Below are 16712 nucleotides of genomic sequence, written 5' to 3'. Positions count from 1 at the left end.
AAGTGAGCCTCAGAACCCATGGTAGGAGGAGGGAACTGACTGTCCAAAAGCCGATCTCTAACCTTCATATGCCTCCCTGTGGCACATATGTGCACCTGCACACGCAGACACATGCACTCACGGGTTGTTATAAAAAAAGAAAAGTCCCAAATGTTCAATTTTACCAGTGAAGACTCAGGAGCCAGATGCTGTGGTGAAAACTTGCTAGCTCAGAGAGGCAGAGAAAGCACCCAGTGACCTTCCTACTCAGCCTGCATTCCGGAAGGAAAAGCCTAAGCTCAGATGGTGGCCCAAGTGGAAAAGGCCTGCTAGCTCACTCGACAGCCAAGAGCTAAAAGGCAAAAAGCTAAAGAGCTCCTTTTCCACTTCGCTCAAAGTCCTTCTTAGCTACTTAATCCTGTCAGCTGGTTTCTTGCTCCACCTCTTGACCTAGGGTTAACTTTATTAAATGCTGTATACAGAAAGCTCTTGCATTAAAGGTGTGTGTAAGGGCTGAGCCACAGCATAATCGCCTGCTTACAATAAACTGAAAGTTCTTGGATTAAAGGTGTGTGCTAGGGCTGAGCCACACCAAACAAGAAACAGGTGTTTATTCTCGGGGTTTACAATGGGATCAAATATCCTGCAACACTCACATGCACATGTGTGGGAAGGATTAAGCTTTGTCACAGGTGGGAGCAGTCTTGGCGGGCTTTACCCTTGGGGCACCCCATGAATACCTTGTGACAGACTGAGTGGAGCCATCCTGGTTCTTGGATGATTCAGGAAGCAGACCTGGGAAACCCACCTGGACTATTGTCTTTTAATGACCCTCACCGGGAGAAGGAGCTGATTCCTTCCCATGTGACTCAGGCAGTTGGGGAAGAGAGAATAAAAAAAGTCGGGCTGCAAGGGGGAGAGCGTGCGGGGGGCGAGCAGACCAGCTGGACCAGCACGCGCATGCCAGAGAGACACCTAAGGACCCGTCCCGTGGAAAGGGCTACCGGAAGGTTCCACTCTTTTGTCCCTTTAACCTTTTTCCTTCTTGTATAAGCTAGTTGGGTTGTATAATAAAGTTTAATTGCTAAGGAAACAGAGTCAACACACATGCACACATTCAGGCACAGAGACACGCACATGGATGTATACAACACACACACACACACACACAGGTACAATGACTCTCTCAAGCCCACCTTTGGGTTCCTGACATACAGTTTAGGTTTAAATAGAGGGCAAGAGTTGTGCATAGCTACATAGGCCTGGGCAAGGTATATGTGTGTGGTCTTGCCCGTTAACCCATCACTGTGTCTGGTCCTGGCTCCTGGGCTGTCAGGCTGTGTGGAATCCTCCCAGGAGATAAGTGTTTCCTGTACCTTACACCAGACCTCAGCTTTTCCCTTCTCAGGTGTGAAAAGCCCTGGGAAAATTCCAGTTTCTTGTGATCCAGCTCCTCAGTCATCTGGTAGGTAAGGGGAAGAACGCAGCTCTCTCTATTCTCTCCCTCTCCCTCCCTCTTTCTCTCTCCCTCTCTTCTTCCCTCCCTCTCCCTCCCTCCCTCCCTCTCTCCTCCTCCCCTCTCCCTCCTCTCTCTCTCTCTACCTCCCTCTCCCCCATCCCTCCTCTCTCCTCTCCTCCCCCTCCCTACCCCCTCCCCTCTTCCCCTCTCCCTCTTCCTCTCCCTCCCTCTCCCTCTCCCTCTTCCTCTCCTCTTCCTCTCCCTCCCTCCCTCTTCCTCCTTCCCCTCTCTCTCTCCCTCCCCCTCCCTCCTCCCTGTTGTCCATTTTTTCTGCAGAAGGCAGGTCATCCCCACACCACTGCCCAGGGCTGCCTCAGGGGCTGGTGTGTGCACAGGTCATGTGGCTCATCTGAGTGAGGGTACCTGCAGGGTTTGCCGACAAATGACATCAGAGTATGTGGAAAATGTGACCCCCCCCTGAAGGATGCATAAAAGTTCTCAGCCAAGACCAAGAGCACCCTAGAGGGGTGAGTAAGAAAAGTGACCAGAGTATTGTCCCCCTTTCATGAGAGGCTCCCTTAAACAAAGGCTGCTTGCACATACTTCACCCTAAGAGACCATTTTCTACCCAGCGTTGCAAAGCAGAGGAAGGCACAGTGTGTTCTGTGGCCAGAAGATGGAGAAGTGGGTCCTGGCTTCCGAGGCTGGGTGCAGGAAGCCACAGATGCTGAGCAAGGAAATGAGACAACAGGAGGCCTTGTGTCTTCTGGAAATTGGACACTTACTTATTTTGTTTTTTTGAGACAGGTTTTTCTGTGCAGTCCAGGTTGTCCTGGGACTCGCTCTTTAGACCAGGCTAGCCTTTGAACTCACAGAGAACCGTCTGCCTTTTCCTCTCAAGTGCTAGGACAACAGTATGCGCTACCACCCAGCTGGACACTTCTTTTTGATGCTTCTTTTCTACGGGACCTGGGTAGTTCACAGCTGTCTTGGCACTGAGGTTCTGTCGCTTACTGTGCAGTGGCAGGATGGGACTTGGGGTCTGCTAGAGGTCACTGTGGCGCTGACCTCTTCAGGGCATTATCCTGAAGAGGTCCTTGTGACCCTCAGACCTCAGTTGGTAAAGAAAAGCACAGTTGGGAGGACCAGGATGGCCTGCTGTCATATCTCGCCCTGGATAACTGAAGGGGGAGCTGGGCCACTGAGTCTCCAGATGAGTTATGGAGTGGACAGAGATTCTGTGTGTTCCTGGGGCCTGACCTCTTGGAAAGTCCCCCTGTGTCACAACGTCTGGGCCCATTAACCACCGATCTGTTGGCTTTGGAATGGTCACAGAACAGTGGTTCTCAAGCTGTGAGTCTCCACCCCTTTGGGGTCTTATACCAGATAGTTACATTACAATTCATAATAGTAGCCAAATTACAGTTAAGTAGCAGCAACAAAAGAATTTTTATGCTTGAGAGTCCCCACAACATGAACTGTATTAAAGGAGTGCAGCATTAGGAAGGTTGAGGACCATAGAACTGGACCTGCTGTGGACTACATGCCCTGCGATGGCCCTGCTTCTGTGACCCGGCAGCCTTTCCTCAGAGGCCCAGGCTGGCTGATGGGCTGACCCAGTATGGAGCACCAACCAGGCTGGACTCTCTTCCCACTGCATCTTCTCCAGGGGGCAACCCCATCCCGCCCTCTCATGCTCACATCCGAAGGTGACAGAAGCCACAAGTTAGCTAGTCCCCAGTTGAGCAAGCTTGACGTCCTTGCAGAGTCAGGCCTGTCCCTGCCTGTAGCCCCCGTGGCCACTGGAAACTGAGTGTCTCAAGGGAACCAGCCCCTAAGTGTCCGACCTCTGGACATTCAAAGCTTTTGGTTAAACTCAAAGGGACTGCACTCCAAAATTCCCTGGGGCTTTCAAAACGCCAGTGCCCCCTCCCCCAGGCTGATGAGGACACTGGTGTCTGTCACAGGTAATTCTGGCCAGCCCAAGTCGAGCCATACTGACTGGGAACTCCCCAGGAGAAAACAAGATGGGAGGGGCTTCTGCGGAGGAGGTGGGAAAGGGTATGAGCCAGGCAGAGGCCTTGGCTTCTGAATCCCAGAGGGTCACTGGGGCCACCACGTGATGGAATTACTGGGTATGAGTGATGGTACTGCATCAGATGTGTGTGGTACCCTGCCTGGGTTTGCTTCTCCTGGTCTCAGGGCCTCCTGATCACCATGCCTGGGACAAAGAATAGGGCTTTCCAAGGCCCAGGGATAAAAAGATTTAGCAGATTAGAATTGGTGTAAAAGTTTTAATAAAGAGTAGACCCTTGGGATGGGGGTGCTAGAGAGATGGCTCAGCCACTAAGAGCTCTTGTTAATGCACAGAACTCGGGTGTAATTCCCAGTACCCACATGGTGGCTCACAACCATCTGTAACTCCAGGAGACCTGCCTCCCTCTTTGGGCCACCATATACACATCAGGTACATGGTGCACTTACATGCAGGAAAAATGCTTGCACACATAAAATAAGTGAATCTTTAAAAAAAAAAAAAAAAGTGGACACTGAGGACAGAAACATAGCAGATGAATTCTAAAAGAACCACACACCTGAAAAGTCCTATACCGACTAGGAGTCCCTGGCTTTGCCTCTTGGGCCTTCTGTGTCAGATCTTTTGACTAATTCAAAAAGAGTTCAGTGTATTGAGGTAGGCCGAAGCCTCCCCTCGAGTGGTTCTCTCTAGGAGCGTCTAGAAGTGGGGCGATGAACAGCCAAAACTATCCCTAGTGCCAGAGAGTAGGGTGGGGTGCCGGGAGCTGTCAGGACTTAGGCCCCCACTGCAGAAAGTTATAAGTCTGGGGAATTTTGGAATGTATTTTATATGTGTGAATGTTTTGTCTGCATGTATGTGTGTGTACCACATGTGTGCCTGGTGCCCCATGGGATCATGAGAGGGCACTATGTCCCTTCGAGCAGGAGCTATGTGTGGTTGTGAGCCAGCATGTGGGTGTTTTTGACTGAACCTGGGTCCTTTGCAAGAGCAATGTAGGCTCAATTTTCTTAGCAAATATATATATATATATATTTCTTTTTTTGTTTTTCGAGACAAGGTTTCTTATGTAGCCTTGGCTGTCCCAGACTCGCTTTGTAGACCAGGCTGACCTCGAACACCAGTGATCCGCCTGCCTCTGCTTCCTGAGTGCTGGCATTAAAGGCATACGCCACCACGCCCAGCACAAATATATTTTATTGTGAACTTATTAACCGAGAGTACCTCATTTATAACCCAACTAACCTAAAAAATAGAAAAAGGAGATTAAAGAATACAATAATGAAACCATAAGGATATCAGTTGCGAGGAACGATTCTCCTGGCGTAATCAGCAGGCTTTCTGCTGGAATCTGGAGCAACCAGAACCCAGAGCCTCAGCCGGAGCCCCGAAGCCTTCCCTCGAGCGGTTCTCTCTAGGAGTGTCTCAAAGTGGAGCGATGAACAGCCAAAACTCTCCCAAGTCTCTAAAGGCCCTACCGCTTGTTTTTGGCTAATTTTTATACCTCCTCACAGAATTTGTTCACGGATGTTTTCAGCTGGTTAATGACCAATCTCCTCCACATGGTGGTTTGACTTCTAAGGGAATAAACATCACCTGCTCTCTCACAAGTCTTTTTCTCATGCCCCACTTGTGATCTAAACAAAAAGCGTGTTTATCTCTCCTTCAGAGCAACCTGTGTTCTTAACCTCTGACCCATCTCCCTGTTTCTCTTTGATTTTTATGTGTTTTTACATTCATTCACTGTGCATGTCCACATGTATGCACATACATGCAGAGATCAGAAGAGAACTCAAACAGGAGTCAGATTTTCCCTCAGCAAGTTCCAGGGATCAAAGTCCCACCGTCAAGACTGGCTGTAGCACCTTTACCTACTGACTCATTCTTGCCATGGTTTTTTGACGAGGGGTTTCTCTGTGTAGCCCTGACTGACCTAGAACTCACTATGTAAACTAGGCTGGCTTCTAACGCACAAAGATCCACCTGCCTTTGCCTCCCAATCAAAGGTGTGTGCCACCGTGCCCAATTAGCCCTTCTCTTCCCCACCTTTAAACTAGGTATTTTAGAAACCTTTTAGGATTTAAAATTTTAAATTGTGTGTATTGTGTGTGTGTGTGCCTGCTCGCACACACTTGAGGGTGGGTGCCTTGCAGAGGACAGAAGTGTCAGATCTCCCTGGAGCTCAGTTACAGGCCATTACGAGCCAACCAGCATGGCTGGCAATTGAACTCAGGCCCACTCCCAGCTCCCAGCCCTGCCCTTGGCTCTTTTGTCTCTATACCTGCCCCTCTTGCGTGATCCACATACCTTCCCTCTGAGCATGGTAGGTTTGTGCCTAAACACAGCCAGCCTCTCCAGGTCCAGGAAAGGATTGTGTAGCCCACATCCATCCTCACACACACTGTCTGACCTGAACCTCTGCTCCTAGGGCCACTTGCATCATCTCCCCCAGCCCCTGGGGAGGGCCTGCCTGGACATGTATCTGTGCAACCGCAGCCGTAGCCTAGGTGCCTCAATGCCGTTGTTTTATCTGCTCAGCCATAAGGCATTTGGATGCCTGCCATCCCTCCAACAGAGCAGTGAGCGAACAGAGGGCTGCTGCTAGCCTGGTCTGCAGCCAACCCCAGAAGCAGCCTCTGTCATGTGTTTTCTGGAAACCGAAACCAGACTGTGTTTATGAAGCATTTCCTGGGACGGGGCTGAGGAAAACCACTTGGTGGGGCCTTTCTCGGCTGAGCGGTTGCTTGGGGCCCATCGGCTCAGTAGTCTGATAGCTGAAGAGAGGGGCACAAGTTTCTACAGAGAACTTCCAGTTGCAGCCAGCAGGAAGGCTTCCGGACCACCTTCAGCCTGGTAACTTCCTGTCTCTTGCTCCCAGGTGAGTTCTCATTCTGCACAGCAGGGTCACTGGCAGCCCACGGAGCACAGCACCATTGTGCAGCGCCTCTAAACAGCTGGGCAGGTGTTTACTGAGCAAGCAGCTGAAGGGGCAAGTGAGTTGGGATTCAGCCCTTGACCCCCTGCTGGGTCTGTGGACTCTTGCCCTGGACTACACCCATCTACACAGTGGTACTGACTGAGCCAGCATGGGCAGGCTTGTTTCAACTTCCCCACAAAGGAGCCAGGCAGAAACAGCCACAAACCTGCAATGCTCCCAAGGCCTAGAGTCCCTGACCAAGCATGGATAAACCTATTGGTCACAGCTTACAGGAGAGGAGGGTGGGTACCCAGGGCAGTTTGCCCTGGGACTCAGGTTTCCCAGAACCCAGAATCATCCCACCTTGGGATAAAACTGAGATGTCTCAGCACATGGGTGTGAGGCTCCCTGGCTCCCTTGGCCTCTGCCAGGTCTGTGTGATGGTAGGTGGGTAGACCCTACGCTGGGGCTCACTAGCTGTGAGACGCTTCCCACCCCTCAGTGGTCGGAGCTTATGCCTAGAAAGCTCCCCTGATAATAAGACTCAGCCACCCCATCCTCCATGGGCAAATTAAAGATACAGTAGTGAAAAACAGAAAAAGGAGTTGTATTTAATGTGGCCACACCGCGAAGATGTGCAGAGGTGCAGTGACCTCCCCTATTAAGGGCGTTAACAAGAGGTTTAGGTTTGAGTAGAGGGCTAGAGGTGTGCAGAGCTAACTGGCCTGGCTGTTGCCAGGGCTGTGAATCTCTTTCATGGAGACAGAAACTTCCCCTCTGGCCGTCGCCGGGGAGACTTCTAGGGAAATTCCAGCAGGTTGGGGCTCATGGGTTCAGTAGTCTGGTAGCCAAAGGGAGGGGCGCAAGCCTCTTAGGTTATCTTCACCCCTGCCAAGACCGTTACAGCAGGACCCTGAAGTCCTGTTCATGCTGGTCTGGTGCAGAAGTGGCCGGGGTAAGGGGTAGGGGCAGGTGGGTGGGAGGGGTACTAATCCTGGTATTTGTACTGGTCCTGGAATACCTTGCTGCTGGTCTCTGGGCCCCTGGCCTGAGTAAGAAAAAAACAATTCGAGGATACCAGCTCCCGCCCAGCAGACAGTAGACTGGCTAGATAGTACTAGCCAGTCCCAAGCTTGCTGACTGCTGGGAGTAGAGTGAATGTCACCAGGGCGTCTGCACCTTGCTCTGTGGGTCATCCCCTCCTTGAAGGGCCTGGATGACAGTGCCTGGGTCAGGTACATCCTACAGACAGGCAAGAGCCAAAGTATTGAATCCTCTGCCCAAGTGCTTAGAGCTGTCAGCATCTTGGGGGTTGACCCTGATGCACCTCCTACTCATCCCCAGCTGAACCCCCTGACCTACCTCCCACTCATCCCTAGCTTTATACCTTGGAACCCTAGACCCTTCTGTACTGTCTCTGTCACTCCCCCCACCCCAGGAGTCCCCTGTGCAACCTCACCCACAACTCCATCCCCTACTAGCATGTCTTCTGCCTCTGGGCCTGCAAGGGGCTAGTGCCTAAAGATAAGGCCTACTGTTAACAGGCTTACACCCTCTCCATCCCCAAGGGACAGCCTCTGGTCTGTGTTCGGTCTTACTGCAGGGCGTGGCTGGCATACCATGCCCTTTACCTAGGAGTGAGTCTCCCGCCCCCTCCCCGCTCCCAGAGACACTTCACTATATAGTCCAGACATTTTGCTTCTGCCTGCCCCTTTTTTCCCGTTCCCACTCTCTCTCCTTCCCTTCTTCCTCCCTCCCCCTCCTCCCACGCTGCTCCAGTAAACCTCATTTATATAATATAGCTCCGGCTTTACCATTAGCTCATTTCGTTTTAATCAATCAGTCTGTTTCCTGGGTCCTCATTGCCAGGAGCCCTCAACCCACCTGGGAAATGTTCCTGGCCTGAAGGTTGTCCTACAGAGCCTGCATGAGGGCCACCACATGGCCGTCTGGGCCCTACAGAAAAGAGACCACCCCCAAAACTGTCCTGTCCTCCACAAGCAGGACTGAGGGGATCACAGAACTGCTAGTGTCCCTCGGAGAGCTGTTGCCAGTTCTGCTCTGTTGTCCCTTCTGCTTCAGGGTTGGGCTTCCAGGCCAGGCAATGGCTCTCCTATGGTTCCTCTCGGCATGGTTGCTGATTTCGGGGACTCAAGGTAAGTCCTGCCCGCTGGGAAATGTCCAAACTGGAATTCCTCAAGGCTGCTCCACCTTGCTCCATGGGTCATCCCCTCCTTGCAGAGTGCCATCCTGCAGGGTGCCCCATCATGTCTCAGGATCCTCTCCCATGTCAACCCCAGTCATCCCAAATGATGGTGGTGCATGGGCCCTGGTGAAATGCAGGGGATGGAGAAAATGCCAAGGAATTTCCCCATCTCGTCAGTGGGACAAGGAGGGGAGTGCTCAGCCTGTGCTAGCCTGGAAGTGGGTGGCCTTGGAGTACAGGTTAAAATGCCAGAGAGTCCCTGGGGGGCAGTGCCCAAACTGCATTCTGGGTGTGAGCGCCTTGCTCACCTTGCACCCTCAGCTGAGTGAGTGTCCCTTTTAGCATGAGTGCCCACCAAATTCAAGCACCCAGCTAGTTGCTGACCCCATGAGTGTGGGCAGAGTTGGGAATCCCAGAGAGTGGGAGGCAGGACCCCCTTGGCTGCCTGTACCTGATTGCAGACTGTCTCTGGTCCAGGATTGTCCACTTTAGGCAGACCCTGTAGGGGTAAGGTAGAAACCGTATGTGTGACTTGGGAGCAGCAGTGTGCGGCCCACTCTTCTCTTACGATGGGGTACCACACCACAGCTCCCTCTGACCCACACTTTGGAGGGAATAAGTGGTGCTGTAGTGTCCCATTGCTGAGTTAGGACAGTCCCAAGGCCCCAAAGGCGAGCTGCATTTTTACTTGAGACAGTTTCCATTCATACGGGGCTGTCAGGGCATCAACCATCATAAGCTGAGGTGTGTCTGCCCTCTGCCAGTGTCTAGGAGCCCAAGGGCCACCATCCTCCTCAGGCCATTATTCCAGAGAGCCAGCGGGAGCGTCCTCCCCTCCCATTTCACCCTACAGGCTGAGAGCCAAGGTGCCCTCTTGGAGCACAGGGCCCAGCCAGAGCTGAGAGATAGAAAGGCCATGGCTTCCACAGGGTCCTCCCAGAGCTTTCCCTCTTCCTCAGTGGATAACAGTTCACACACACAAACACACACGGAGAGAGGCCCTTAAAGTGGTTCAAGAGCAACCACAGAGGGCCACTCCACCCTAATAAGGGCAACCTTTGCCCAACAAGACAGCAAAGAGCATTGAGTTCATGGGGTGTGGGCACCGAATCAGGCTAGCCCTCCTCCCAGCTGACCCCCCACTTTCCTGGCAGGTACAGAAGATGGGGACATGCGCCTGGCTAATGGGGCCTCAGCCAACGAGGGCCGCGTGGAGATCTTCTACAGAGGCCAGTGGGGGACGGTGTGTGACAACCTCTGGAACCTTCTGGATGCTAATGTCGTCTGCCGAGCCCTGGGCTATAAGAACGCCACTCAGGCACTGGGCAGAGCTGCCTTTGGGCCAGGTGTGGCTGCTACCCCATCCCCCAAAGCCGAGGTTGCCCCCTCAGACATCACTGCCATGTCCGCGAGCACCCCTGTTACAGGACCTGCTCCCCACCAAGGTCCAGTTCCTCCTCCAGTGAGGCCCCTGGCTTCCCTTTGTGCCCACAGGAAGGGGCCCCGTCATGCTGGATGAGGTGGAATGTACAGGGACGGAGTCCTCACTGGCCAACTGCAGCTCCCTGGGCTGGCTGAAGAGTCGCTGTGGGCATGAGAAGGACGCAGGCGTGGTCTGCTCCAATGGTGAGCCAACTTTGCCCGTCCCCCCCCCCCCCCCCCGTACCTGAGGAAGTAGCAGCCCTGCCCATGGCCCTGTCTGCACCAGCTGCCCTGTGTAAACAGAAGTTGAGAGCGGCAATCTGGGTGTGGCTGGGTGTGTGAGAGCCCCTTCTCTAACAGGGCGGTGGGTGATGGGAAAGGGCCTGCATCCCGTATGTACAGGACACCTGTGTTCTGGAGGTTTGGTCCTCCAAGGGCCACTGTCTTGTGATTTACACTCTAGCACATTGCGTAGTACCCCTGGGCACAGGTTGTGTGTGCTTAGCAATGGCTACCGTCAGGGACACTGGTGCCCAAAGCTCCATCCACCAAACCCTGACTCTGTCCCAGAGCCTCATCTCCAGCATCTGAGACCCAATGGGAGCTTTCCTTCCTCCTGGCTGCCATTCTGTGGCTTCTTCCTGGGCTGGCCCAGGGGGGTCCTGGGCTGGGAAACTGAGGCATGAGGGTATTGATTCCTGTCAGGTCAGACAAGCTCGGGTGAAGGGCCCAGAGTGGGGGAGCCTCCTGAGTGTAAATAAGCTGTAGAGGTTTCTGGAAGAGCGAGAGGCCCCTCTGGCTGGGGTAAAATGGAGCCTGGAGGTGGAAGCTAGGAGCACACTGGGGCTGTGGTGTGAGGAGACAGAAGGAGCCAGCCCACCCACGCTAAGTGTAAAAGTCAAGGCAAACCCTCACAGAGCAACAAATGATGTGGCTGGCATGTGGTTCTGGATTAGGCTTTGGGAGGCAGGAAAAAGTGGAGATGCCCAGAGGCATGTCATGGCCCCTGGAAAACTTGTCCCCTTGGGACTGGGAACCCCCAAGTTTTAATGTGGGGTTGCCATGAACCCTAACTTATAAGGCAGTTAGTTCACTGAGTGTAGGCGTGGCCTCTGCAGTCACAGGTGAGTTTGTAAAGGATGGGCACAGGCTCAGGGCCAGTGTCTCCCTTTAGAAGAAGTGCCTGAGTGTGGGGTGCATGAAGCAAGCCTCTGGGTATATCAGGGCACAGGGCCACACATGGGCATCGAGGCCATCAGAGCCTGCGGCTGTTTTGTGGGGTTCAGAGGGCAGCTGTACCCTTCCTCCAGGCCTGTCCCATCCTGTAGCTTGTCACAAGCTCTCTGAGCAGAGTAAGCCACCAGGATGGCTGGTTCCCGATGGAGACTCTGACTCCCAATACTCAAATGAAGTTTAAAGTCATAGAGAAAATGGTCCGCAAAGTCCAAACCCTCACGCAGCGACTCCTTCTGTCCCTCCTAGACACCAGGGGTATCCACACCCTGGACCTCTCTGGAGAGCTCCCAGATGCACTGGGCCAGATCTTTGACAGCCAGCAGGGCTGTGACCTGTTCATCCAAGTGACAGGGCAGGGGCGTGGGGACCAGAGCATCTGTGCCCACACGCTGATCCTGAACACCAACCCTGAGGCCCAGGCCCTGTGGCAGGTGGTGGGCAGCAGCGTCATCATGAGAGTGGATGCTGAGTGTATGCCCGTTGTCAGAGACTTCATCAGGTAAGTCAAGTCCTCGGCTCTGGTGGCACCTGGGCTGCACACTCCTCCTAACCCCGAGACCATCCACTATGCTAGGGTGGAGTAGCAAGGTAGCAGATCTGTACCACATGCTCAAACATACACGTGTGTTTATGCAACACCCATACATGTGCACTTCCTATACATGTGTACTTGCATGTCACACAGCCATATGCATGTGTTGGATGATTATTAATATTTAATATTGATTTATAATTTTAATATAATCAGTGCTTACTCCTTAACCAGCTTTATACCCAAATAACCATTAACTAATTAAGTAGATTAGAATCTACTTAATTAGCATAGAGCATGATACTGAGCCATCCTAAACCTCCAGGCTGGTATAGTTTCCTCCCGTTCAGATTCCCCACATTGTACTTGCTTTTTACTCAAATCCCAGGTCAGGCTCACTTCTCCTGGTGTTCCCTGGTTCTTCCCAGGCATATCCCTCCTCTCCTCCCTGCTCTTTCTTCTCTCCTCACTGGCCCAGGATGTCCCACCCTATCCTCTGTATTGCTCAGCATTGGCTAGCTGGCTTTTATTGGCAATACAGAGAACAAATGGTGATCATGTTTACACAGACTTGAGACAGGAGATACTTAGAGTAAACATCACAATGCAATGTCTGGATTGAAGCCAGATAGTGGGGTGGAGAAACCAGCACTTGAATGACCAAGGGTAAAGTGTACACAGTGCATAAACACCATGCCGACATGCACGCCTATTCACACTGCACACGCCTGCACTCACAGACAGATGGCCACAAATTCTCATCTATATGGAAAATCACTTGGACACTTACATTTGAATGCTCCTTGCACTTGTGTGAACACACACTCACATATGAATGCTCCCTGCACTTGCATGAAAGCATTGAACACTCACACATCTGAATACTCACTACCTTTGTGCGTGCACGTGCACACACACACACACACACACACACACACACACTTTTGCGTCCAAGTGCTTATTGCGTATGGCCATGCGTCTGAGCCTTACTTCTGTATGTGCCTGTTTGTCTACTTGTCTTAGTCACGGTTCTCTTGCTGTGAAGAGACACTGTGACTTCACGTGAAAGTGTTTAGTTGAAGGCTTATGTAAGCTTCAGAGGCTTAGCCCATTATCATTATGGCAGGTGCTGGAACAGTAGCTGAGAGCCTAAGATCCTAATCCATAGGCAGAGATGGGAGAGACAGACTGGGGCTTTTGAAGCCTCAAAGGCCATCCCCAGTGACACACTTCCCCAAACAAGGCCACACCTCCTGATCCTTCTAAAACTTTCAAATAATTCCACTACCTGCTGACTAAGCACTCAACCATTTACTTATTATACAGTGTTCTGCCTGCATGTACACCTGCAGGCCAGAAGGGGACACCAGATCTTATTATAGATGGTTGTGAGCCACCAAGTGGTTGCTAGGAATTGAACTCAGGACCTCTGGAAGAACAGCAAGTGCTTTTAACCTCTGAGCCATCTCTCCACCCGCCCATCCCCCACTACTCTTATGTACAAGCATTCCTTGCACACTGATATGCACACATGTACTCTTATCCACATTCAGTGCATGCAAATACATATATGTTTCACTATACAACTCTAAATATTCTCTCCAAATTGCTATGAGCTATTCTCAGCCTTGTATTTTGAAAACAGTGATTTTAAAACAGAACATTTATTAAAAAAAAATTCTCAACTGGGCATGGTGCTGCATGCCTGTAATCCCAGCACTTGGGGAAGCAGAGGTAGGCAGATCTCTGTGAGTTCAAGGCCAGCCTAGTCTGCAAAGCGAGTCCAGGCCAAGGCTACACACAGAGAGACCCTGTCTCAGAAAAATAAGGGGAGGGGGAATTTCTTTCATTCTGATGACATGAAGCTTTATATAATGGAATGTGACATTTATGAGAACAATACTGACAATTAAACCCAGATTAAAGCCATTTGCTTCCAGCCTAGTGTGCAAACCTGGCAGGGATCCTGTGTCCTGCTGGTTTCTATGTCTTAGACACAGTGGAGGGTGGAGCAGATGTCATCTCTGTCTTCTTGTACCCTTCTCCTGTGCCCCCCAAGTTCTGGCCTGAAGTCCTAGCGTGTTCTCTCTCTCTCTCTCTCTCTCTCTCTCTCTCTCTCTCTCTCTCTCTCTCTCTCTCTCTCTCTGTCTGTCTCTCTCTCTCTGTCTCTGTCTCTCTCTCTGTCTCTGTCTCACTGTCTGTCTCTCTCTCTCTCTCTCTCTCTGTCTGTCTCTGTCTGTCTGTCTGTCTCTGTCTGTCTGTCTATCTCTGTCTCTCTGTCTCCCTTTGGCTTCCCTCTGTAGTCACGCATGCACACCGGTGGGCACCCTGGCTTCAGCCACAGGAAACACAGCAGTCCCCTAGGCTCCTCCAGCTGTCCCTCAACCCACTCGTCACTGCCAGCTTTGGGCCTTTTCCCTCTCTGGATATGTGTTTTTCACTTGAAAGGGATGGGCAGGGCTGGGGTACCCACTCTGGTGTCTGGAACTTGCACTGAGTGAGGAGGTGTGAGGGAAACATGAGGATGGAGAGGAACACACATTGACCCTTGAGATGAGCCTCCCTCCCTCAGCACGTAGAGCTGTCAGCAGGCCAAGGGACTGCTCTGCTGTGGGATGAGGCTTAGAAACTAGTGCCAACCCTTCTTCCTGGTCCTCCTGCCTTCGACAGCAGAGGGGAGGTTGGTGGCAGTGTCCTTTATCCCATGCCCTTCCTCCAAGGGGATTTCATGAAGGCTCTGTTGCTGGTTGCTGGTTGTGTAGGGTGGGTCAGTCCAGAGGAGAGAGCTGCCACCCCAGCCTCTGGGGCGCCATGAGGCCAATGGGAGGAACCCTCAGATCTGTTTGGACGCTTGTGCACAAAGAGGGAGGGTGTCACTCCGGGCATGGCAGGCTCAAATCCTTACGTGGGAAATGAAAAGAAGGTGACCGAGGAGCCATGGTCACTTACAGGGAGCAGGTGCCTGGGAGACAGGTAACCACGGGAACCATCAGGGGACTGATGCCCACACCTCTGCTAAGGAAGGCTCACAGTGACAGCAGAGAGACTGTGTTGTTGTGCCAACTCAGCAGACCAGTAGTGGAGGCCTGATAGCTAGCTGGGTGGGAGAGGAGGCCAGGCACACCCGCTGTGTGTCAGGGCCAGCTTCAGGAGCCTCACTTCCCTCCTACCCTCAGGTACTTTTACTCCCGAAGAATCGAGGTCACTATGTCATCTGTCAAGTGCTTACACAAGATAGCCTCTGCCTATGGGGCCACGCAGCTGCGGGACTACTGCGGACAGCTCTTTTGCCACCCTCCTCCCCCAAGACCCCACTTTCCATACGCCCCTGGAACTCTATGAATATGCACGGGTCACGGGGGATTCTGTGCTGGAAGATCTGTGTGTGCAGTTCCTGGCCTGGAACTTTGAGCCTCTGACGCAGGCTGAGGCCTGGCTGAGTGCTCCCCTCAGCCTGCTCCAGGCTGTCCTCCCCAAGAGTGAGCTGGCTGTGTCTAGTGAGGTCGATTTGCTGAAGGCAGTGGATGAGTGGAGCACAGAGAGCGGCGCCTCCCACATGGAGGTAGAGAGCCTGGTGGAACAGGTCCGCTTCCCCATGATTCTGCCCGAGGAGCTGTTTGAGCTGCAGTTCAACCTGTCCTTGTACCAGGATCACCAAGCACTATTCCAGAGGAAGACCATGGAGGCCCTGGAGTTCCACACTGTGCCTTTCCCAGTGCTGGCCAAGTACAGAGGCCTGAACCTCACTGAGGACATATACCAGCCACGGCTTTACACCTCCTCCACTTGGAGCACTTTGGTGCTCACCCAGTCCCGGAGGGTCCAGGGCATACAGGTGTCTGAGTACAAAAAGTTCTACCCATATGGCTATAGCTCAGAATCCCGGTACAACCGCTACCAATCCTTCCCGACCCCAGAGCACCCCAGCTTCCTCTTCAAGGACAAGTTGATCTCCTGGTCATCCACCTACCTTCCCACTGTGGAGAGTTGCTGGAACTATGGCTTCTCCTGCACCTCGGATGAGCTCCCTGTCCTGGGCCTCACCAAGTCCGGCTACTCGGATCCGACTATTGGCTATGAGAACAAAGCCCTGGTGCTCTGTGGCGGGTACAGTGTGGTGGATGTCACCAGCTTTGAAGGTTCTAAGGCCCCTATCCCCAGCGCCCTGGAAACCAATAGTTCCAAGACTCCCTCCCTCTTTCCTTGTGTCTCAGGGGCCTTCAGCAGCTTCCGTGTGGTCATCCGCCCCTTCTACCTGACTAACTCCACTGACCTGGGCTAGGTGGTGCCTCTCAGTGGTGGGGACTCAGACACTCATGTGTCCCTGTCCTTGGCCTCTTTCCTCTCTGTAACTCCCTCCAGGAGCTACACCAGGTTCCCTCAGCTGCCACAGTCTCTATGAGCCTTAACATTTGCTAGAAGGTTCCAGCCAGCACTCACTCCAGTGCTAAATGTCCGCAGGCCTCCCACTGCAGGCACCAGCGGGTTCTGTGAAGTCCTGTGGGATTGCCTATGCCTACTGTAACTGCGGCTCAGTCTGTCATGTCACTCATCTGAAATCATTAAAGTCACACGTGCTGCTCACGATTGGTCCATTCCTGCAGGAGGCTTCCCTCTGTGTGGAGGGCAGGTGAGCTGGGTTCTGGGGGACAGGGTATGAGACTGTGAGCCCATCAGTGTGGCGCCTGTGCCACTGCGGTACCGAGTCGAGGGCGAGGGACTGAGGATTTAACTCAAACACACACACACACACACACACACACACACACACACACACACACAGCGGATCCCTCATGCTAAGAGAGCAGCAGCCACAGCAGCAGCCATGGCAGGGGTTTATTATTCTCCTTCGTCAGAGTTCCAAAGAGCCTTCTTATAGGCAGCAAAACAGGAATCCTCCTCCCAGGTGAAATCCCTCAAGAGGTG

General features: G+C 52.6%; 1 protein-coding gene across 1 annotated transcript; it reads left to right on the top strand.

The window, feature by feature from the left end:
* The first annotated feature begins 6263 nt into the window (after positions 1-6263).
* Positions 6264-16393, top strand: Lgals3bp (galectin 3 binding protein). The gene is given in 7 exon segments (XM_051159153.1): positions 6264-6351; positions 8473-8546; positions 9751-9942; positions 10091-10222; positions 11501-11753; positions 14963-15071; positions 15073-16393. Coding segments are annotated over 6 exon segments (1734 nt in total). The 5' UTR covers positions 6264-6351; positions 8473-8494; the 3' UTR covers positions 16069-16393.
* Positions 16394-16712: the final 319 nt, after the last annotated feature.

The sequence above is a fragment of the Acomys russatus genome, chromosome 16 (genome assembly GCF_903995435.1).
Source record: "Acomys russatus chromosome 16, mAcoRus1.1, whole genome shotgun sequence".
Taxonomy (NCBI): Eukaryota; Metazoa; Chordata; class Mammalia; order Rodentia; family Muridae; genus Acomys; species Acomys russatus.
Note: the sequence above shows the minus strand (reverse complement) of the source record. Positions and strands in the feature narration are given on the sequence as shown.